The 7,679-nt window shown below is 47.3% G+C and overlaps 1 protein-coding gene across 1 annotated transcript; it reads left to right on the plus strand.

Moving 5' to 3' along the window:
- The first annotated feature begins 5,151 nt into the window (after positions 1-5,151).
- Positions 5,152-6,847, plus strand: LOC123090195 (WAT1-related protein At1g68170-like). Its single transcript, XM_044511607.1, has 6 exons — positions 5,152-5,351; positions 5,497-5,559; positions 5,679-5,798; positions 5,898-6,315; positions 6,399-6,550; positions 6,652-6,847. Exons 1-6 carry the CDS (start codon positions 5,152-5,154, stop codon positions 6,845-6,847), a joined length of 1,149 nt encoding a protein of 382 aa, XP_044367542.1.
- Positions 6,848-7,679: the final 832 nt, after the last annotated feature.

Consider the following 7,679-nt stretch of genomic DNA (forward strand, 5'->3'; position numbering starts at 1 on the left):
CACTGTCCAGCAAGCCTATGATGGGATTACTCACGCACGGCAGTGAGCATCATGAAATTGGTGATGGAGGATGGTTGATGATGACGATGGCGACGGATTCCCCTCACCGGAGCCCCGAACGGACTCCAGATCAGCCCTCCCGAGGAAGATTAGGGCTTGTCGGTGGCTCCATATCGTAAAACATGATGAATTCGTCTCTCTGATTTTTTTCTCGCCGAACGTGAATATATGGAGTTGGAGTTGAGGTCGGTGGAGTTCCAGGGGGCACACGAGGTAGGGGGCTCGCCCCAGGGGGTGGGCGCGCCCTGCACCCTCGTGGACAGGGTGTGGGCCCCCTTACATTGATTCTTTCGCCAATATTTTTTATTAATTCCAAAAGGTGACTCCGTGGAGTTTCAGGTCATTTCGAGAACTTTTATTTATGCCCAAAAATAACACCATGGCAATTCTGCTGAAAATAGCGTCTGTTCGGGGTAGTTCCATTCAAATCATGCAAGTTAGAGTCCAAAACAAGGGCAAAAGTGTTTGGAAAAGTAGATACGTTGGAGACGTATCATGCCCCTAGGTTGTGCCCCTCCCTCTGCCGCCTCTATATATGTGGGGAGGGGGCGCCTAAAACACACATCAACTATTGTTAGCCGTGTGTGGTGCCCCCCTCCATAGTTTACGCCTCCGGTCATATTCTCGTAGTGCTTAGGCGAAGCCCTGCACGGATCACTTCACCATCACCATCACCACGCCGTCGTGCTGACGGAACTCATCTACTTCCTCGATACTGCTGGATCAAGAGTTCAAGGGACCTCATCGAGCTGAATGTGTGCAGAACTCGGAGGTGTCGTACATTCGGTGCTTGATCGGTCGGAACGAGAAGAAGTTCGACTACATCAACTGAACTGTAAAATGCTTCCACTTTCGGTCTACGAGGGTACGTGGACACACTCTCCCCCTCTCATTGCTATGCATCTCCTAGATAGATCTTGCATGAGCATAGGAATTTTTTTGAAATTGCAGGCGACGTTTCCCAACAAATTAATAGGTTAGTCTAGAAAAATACATTAGAGACATATCAATTAGGTATTTACTAATGATACCATAATGCTTAATAAATTTCCTATAATACATAATAATACCAAGATCGCTCCTAACCTCTTTAAAATATACAAGAATTGGCCAAGCATTGGTAGTGTCACTCTTAGAAGGACCAGTAGCAACACCATCTTTAGTAATAACATACCCAAGATAAGCCATATCATGTTGAAAAAATGCAAATTTAGAAAGTTTAACTTTTCACTATTGTTATCATTGTGAAATTTGGGTCTTCACAATGCAAAGTACGAGCGGTGTAAATTGCCTCATGATATCACAAAGCTCACAAGTTGGCGCAGTTTACCTGCACCGCGACAATTCCAACATATGATATTCATTGTGCGTGATGATCCTCTTCGTGGGATGCCGCCAATCTCACGTTCAAATCTTTTTCCAAAGAAGAGCCCTTTAGTCCATTTCTTCTATCGCTAGTAGTCCTCGCCTTCTTTGGGTCCTGCTTAGATGATGGGCTTGGGGTAAGAGCAGGTAGGGTAATTGGCTAGGCATTTCCAGTTGCATGAAGTGGCAATACCGACGGGTGCGGTCAGCTCGAAACCACATTTTCTGCTTGGGCCAGCATCACTCGTGATAACATCTAGATCAACTTATTTCTACTCATCGCCTTCTTGTCCTGGCGGGATTTCTGCTCGCCCATCACCTGGTATGTTCCCTATGGCTCCACAACCTCCTGAATTATTTCATCCAAGGCCTCGGCCTCCACCCAGGCCACGACCTACGCTCATAAACGAGCTTGCTCTAAGATCCTTGAAGTTCATAGATTGTTGGGGAATGTAGTAATTCAAAAACATTCCTACGATCACGCAAGATCTATCTAGGAGATGCATAGCAACGAGACGGGAGAGTGTGTCCATGTACCCTCGTAGACCGAAAGCGGAAGCATTTAGTAACGCGGTTGATGTAGTTGAGCGTCTTCACGATCCAACCGATCCAAGTACCGAACGTATGGCACCTCCGTGTTTAGCACACGTTCAGCACGATGACGTCCCTCGTGCTCTTGATCCAGTTGAGGACGAGGGAGAGTTCCATCAGCACGATGGCATGGCAACAGTGATGATGAAGTTACCGGTGCAGGGCTTCGCCTAAGCACTACGATGATATGACCGAGGTGTTAAACTGTGGAAGGGCGCACCAAACACGGCTAAGAGATTGTCTGTTGTCCTTTGGGGTGCCCTCTGGCCAAGTATATAAAGGATGGAGAGGGGGAGGCCGGCGGCCAGGAGTGGCGCGCCATAGGGGGAGTCCAACTAGGATTCCCAATCCTAGTTGGACTCCCCTTCCTTTTCCAAGAGGGGGGAGAGGGAAGGAGGAGGAGAGGGAGAAGGAAAGAGGGGGCGCCGCCCCCTCCCTAGTCCAATTTGGACTTTCCATGGGGGGCGGCCACCCTTGCGGCCCTCCTACCCTTTCCACTAAGGCCCATGAAGGCCCACTACTTCCCCGGGGGGGAGGGGGTCCGGTAACCTCCCGGTACTCTAAAAAATACCCGAATCACTCCGTAACCATTCCGGTGTCCGAATATAACCTTCCAATGTATCAATCTTTACCTCTCGACCATTTCGAGACTCCTCGTCATGTCTGTGATCTCATCCGGGACTCCGAACAAACTTCGGTCATCAAATCACATAACTTATAATACAAATCGTCATCGAACGTTAAGCATGTGGGCCCTACGGGTTCGAGAACTATGTAGACATGATCGAGACACAACTCCGATCAATAACCAATAGGGGAACCTGGATGCTCATATTGGCTCCTACATATTCTACGAAGATCTTTATCGGACAAACCGCACAACAACATACGTTATTCCCTTTGTCATCGGTATGTTACTTGCCCGAGATTCGATCGTCGGTGTCTTCATACCTAGTTCAATCTCGTTACCGTAAAGTCTCTTTACTCGTTCCGTAATGCTTCATCCCGTAACTAACTCATTATTCACATTGCTTGCAAGGCTTATAGTGATGAGCATTACCGAGAGGGCCCAAAGATACCTCTCCGATACACGGAGTGACAAATCCTAATCTCGATCTATGCCAACCCAACAAACACCTTCGAAAGACACCTGTAGAGCATCTTTATAATCACCTAGTTACTTGTGACGTTTGATAGCACACAAGGTGTTCCTCCAGTATTCGTGAGTTGCATAATCTCATAGTCAGAGGAACATGTATAAGTCATGAAGAAAGCAATAGCAATAAAACTTACGGTCATTATGCTAAGCTAATGGATGGGTCTTGTCCATCACATCATTCTCTAATGATGTGATCACGTTCATCAAATGAGAACACATGTCTATGGTCAGGAAACATAACCATCTTTGATTAACGAGCTAGTTAAGTAGAGGCATACTAGGGACACTATGTTTTGTCTATGTATTCACACATGTACTAAGTTTCCGGTTAATACAATTCTAGCATGAATAATAAACATTTATCATGATATAAAGAAATATAAATAACAACTTTATTATTGCCTCTACGGCATATTTCCTTCATAGATGAATGAGGGTGAACCCCGTCTCCATGTTCCTTGAAGACGTGCCCAAGATGACCACATGCTCCACAACAGTTTGGGAGACGCTCATACTTCACCTTGTAGATCTGACGCTTTAGGTCCCAGATCATCGAGACAACGTTCTTTAGCATCTTCCTTACACCAATTCTCACCCAGACGGCAGACATGATAGAAATTACCTGTGAAGTCATGGTTTGGGGTCTCTTCATACAATATTTCACCCACCTTCGACGTCAGCGTAGGAACAAGATGTGCATATAGGTCGAGAACATCATGCAATTGGATCCAGATGTCAAGGGTGTTTAGCTGGATTGTGGAGGGTTTTGTAACGCCATTGTATGGAGCGATTAGGATGTTACCTCTGAAGTTCCAGGGTCCTCCCTGCATCACCCACTCCAAGTCGCCAAGGCAAAAAAATTGGAGGGTCTACACGTTCTCTTCCACTTGTAGGAATTTGACATCTTGTGCAAGATCCCAAGCTGACCGCATGTTCTTGAAAAACCAGAATTGGTTGTAGGCCTTGTCCGTGTTAACCCTAGCTATTGCCAGCCATCTTTTGTCCGCCCATGGATCGGACGCGTCGTCTCATCCATCAACGTGGATGTCGGCCCCTTGTCTGTCGCAAATTGGTTTTCTCTAACCCGAGGAGCAGATCGGGTTTTTTTATGGTGCCCTAGATCGCCGAACCCTGATTGGTCTGAGCGCTCGTTGGGGAGATAATCAGTGGCAGGGAATTAATAGGAACTCGACGGCGGCAAAATCGCCTCCGAGAGAAGGAAAACCCTACGTGAGGGGGGGGGGGGGGGGGAAGGCCTTTTACACGTAACCCATATTAGTTGCTCTCGCATGGTGGTTGCTGCAACAATTTTCTAATTGGACTAGAGGAGGATGCTTTGGGTTACTCGCCATGTCCAAGCAGTAAAGGAGAGACCACGGGGTTGGCTAGGCCCAGTTTTGTGCTGATATGTTTTTTTAAGAAGCACAATATTGTAAATGTTTACATGCATACATACATACATGCATAACTTTATGGGTGCACTCATCGCATACCCTAGCCTTAGAAGTATATTCAAAAGACCGAACCAACACATCTTCAAATTAATGAAGTCAGCTTAAACATCTATAGACCGGAACGCCGCCTCCCGTAAATACATGCAGTACATAGTATGCATACATAATTTATTGACAAAAATAATGAGTATTCAACTGAATACCGATGTGGGCCCACCCCTGCGTGCATACAGAACGGCAGCACCGCAGCCAAGATTACCAGTGCTATGATGTCAGATTGCCACCGCTCCTCTGTCCGTACACGTGCGGATTTTATGGGTGTTGTTGTTGTTTTTGCTGCTGCTGCCAAGGCACTCGAAAACAATGAAACGTGCTTGGCTAACATCGCTAGGACAGAACCGACGAATACCAGTATATACCAGTAGTACTTGTGTAAATCTACCGGCTGATCATTAACCGGCCGTAGGCATCCTCATTCCTGAGCTGTTAGCTCATCACTGAGCTCCACGTAAGGAGCATGACATGAGGATCCTTGGGGTAGGCAGCGTGTTGGAGGCCGCTCGGCCGGTGGCGGCGATGGTGGTGGTGGAGTTCGTCTTCTCGGCTATGCAGATCTTCATCAAGCTCGCGCTCGACGACGGCATGGACGTCCGTGTCCTCGTCGCCTACAGGCCCATGTTCGGCGCCGCGTTCCTCTGCCCCGTCGCCTTCCTCATTGAGAGGTGCATGCCTTCTTAATATCCTCGCTCATTTGTGAAACATTTGTCTCACAAGATAGTGAGACGAGCATACACTCTGCCAGAACACAGTCTACATGTGTTAAAGAAGATTTGTTGCTGACTAATGCGGCTGTGGTGTGATCTCTAGGAAGAAGCGGCCACCATTAACCGTCAAGGTTGTGACAGGGTTATTCTTGTGTGGACTGTTCGGGTAACTTCTTCTCTTTGATGACCATGCTAGCAAATGCTCTAGACTTGAACTCTTTGGTCGATAAAAGAAAAACCACGTTGATTTACTATGTTTGTTCACATATATAAATACAAATGCAGAGTCACCATGAACCAGAACCTGTTTGTGCTTGCCCTCAAGCTGACGAATTCGGCGACCATCGTTACAGCTCTCAGCAACCTCACCCCTCAAGCTACCTTCATCGTCGCAATCCTGACTAGGTCGGTCGTCATAGTAATCACAGATTTCTATAAAATCTCAGTTCCTTTCTGGGTGCTAGTCACAGACTCACAGGCCCCGCTTGGAAAATGGAAAAACAGGATGGAGACTTTGAAGCTCAGAAAGCCTAGCGGTCAAGCGAAACTGGCGGGAACCCTGGTCGGGCTGGGCGGCGCGATGCTGCTGACGTTCTACAAGGGCCCGGAGATGAGGTTCCTCCACCGTCTGGCGCACACCGGGCTCAGCCACGCCAGCGGCGATCACCAGCTCCGCCCGCAGCCGGCCGCGGGTTCTCGGATTCTCGGCTCGTTCCTCGCCATCGCCGGCTGCTTCACCTATGCGATCTGGCTCACGATCCAGGCCAAGGTCGTCCAGGTCTACCCGTGCCACTACTCCATCGCTGCTCTGGTGTGCGTCTTCGGCGCGGTCCAGTCGACGCTGCTCACGCTCTGCATCCACAGAGACGCCGACCACTGGAGGCTCGGGCTCAACATCAGGCTCTACGCGTCGGCTTTCGCGGTAATCAGGCAGCTGATCGGCCGGCCACTGCGTCCTTTCTTCACGCCCATGCCACGTTTCTGATGTTTGATTCGTACGTGCAGGGTATCGTGGCGTCCGGGTCCGCCTTCCCGCTCATGTCATGGTGCCTGCAGAAGAAAGGGCCCCTCTACGTCGCCATGTTCGGACCTCTCATCATCGTCTTCGTCGCGGTCATGAGCTCCGTCGTCCTCAACGAGGCCCTGCACATCGGAATGTGATACACTATTCAGTAACTCGCATGCCTTTAACATGGTGGAGTCTGTTTGGGTTTCTCACGGGGAGTCTGCGCGTGCGCTGCCATTTTTCTTTTTGCAGTGTTCTTGGTGCTGTGCTGATCGTGGCGGGGCTGTACATGGTGCTGTGGGGCAAGGTCAAAGAGGAAGATGAACAAGAAGCCGATGCGCCAAAACTTGTTGGTCAAAAGGACGTGCTGGGCAAGGAGTCCGTTCCACAGGCTAACCGTGAAGTTAATGAGGAAAATAACTTTAGGCTAGTCATAGTGAGAGACTAGTCTATGTTATTACTTTTATAGCTCGGTTAATAGCATAGCCAACAACCGGCTATATGAAGTTCTCATATCACATATAGTCAACCTAATAGCCAACATGTATAGTACTCCCTCCGTCCGGGTTTATTGGGCCCTTGAGCCACCAAAGGTTGTACCAAAATTTTAGGCCCCCTTCATAAATTACGCATAATTTAGCTAGTTGCTAAGTAGTACCACTTTATGAATGTATGGCCCACCGTACATTCGCACGTGTTGTTGCAGTCGGCTATTAATTTACATTCTGCTTCCCTTCTCTCCTCTTCTATCTCATACAACTCAATTTAAATATAATTGTTTAATCTTTATAGCCTGCTGACTGTACCATATCATAGTACAAAGTGTCATAAAAATAGTACTATCATATATGATTGCATTTATTAGCTTGTAGACTCATTTTTTCTTGAAAAACCCTATGTGTTGATAAGAGTAAGTACAATAAGGTGATATAGACGGGCTATAAGACATAAAGTAGTATATTTATGTTGAGTTGGAAAAGAGAGAAGAGGAGAGAGAAGACAAGAGGGTTACAAACTAACAGCCGGGTGTAACACATGCTTCTAGAGATTTTGTGAGAGAGGGAGATGGGCCATGTATTAATGAAGTAGTAATTATTTACATCTAACTATTATACTTGTCGGATATATATTTGCCTATAGTTGACATGGCAACATCATATAGCTAGCAGCTCCCCGTATTATTAACCATGCTCTAATATGTATGTTACTACAAAGACCTCTCCCTCATTAACTAGTTGTCACATAAGTAAATCTATATTGGAATGTGTTATGTTACTAAC

This window comes from Triticum aestivum, chromosome 4B (assembly GCF_018294505.1).
Source record: "Triticum aestivum cultivar Chinese Spring chromosome 4B, IWGSC CS RefSeq v2.1, whole genome shotgun sequence".
Taxonomy (NCBI): domain Eukaryota; kingdom Viridiplantae; phylum Streptophyta; class Magnoliopsida; order Poales; family Poaceae; genus Triticum; species Triticum aestivum.

Coding starts and splice junctions, on each gene's coding strand:
- LOC123090195 (XM_044511607.1), top strand. CDS start 5,152: ATGAGGATCCTTGGGGTAGGCAGCGTGTTGGAGGCCGCTCGGCCGGTG. Junction 5,799..5,897: donor ATCGTCGCAATCCTGACTAG/GTCGGTCGTCAT, acceptor ATGGAAAAACAG/GATGGAGACTTTGAAGCTCA. Junction 6,316..6,398: donor TCTACGCGTCGGCTTTCGCG/GTAATCAGGCAG, acceptor TCGTACGTGCAG/GGTATCGTGGCGTCCGGGTC.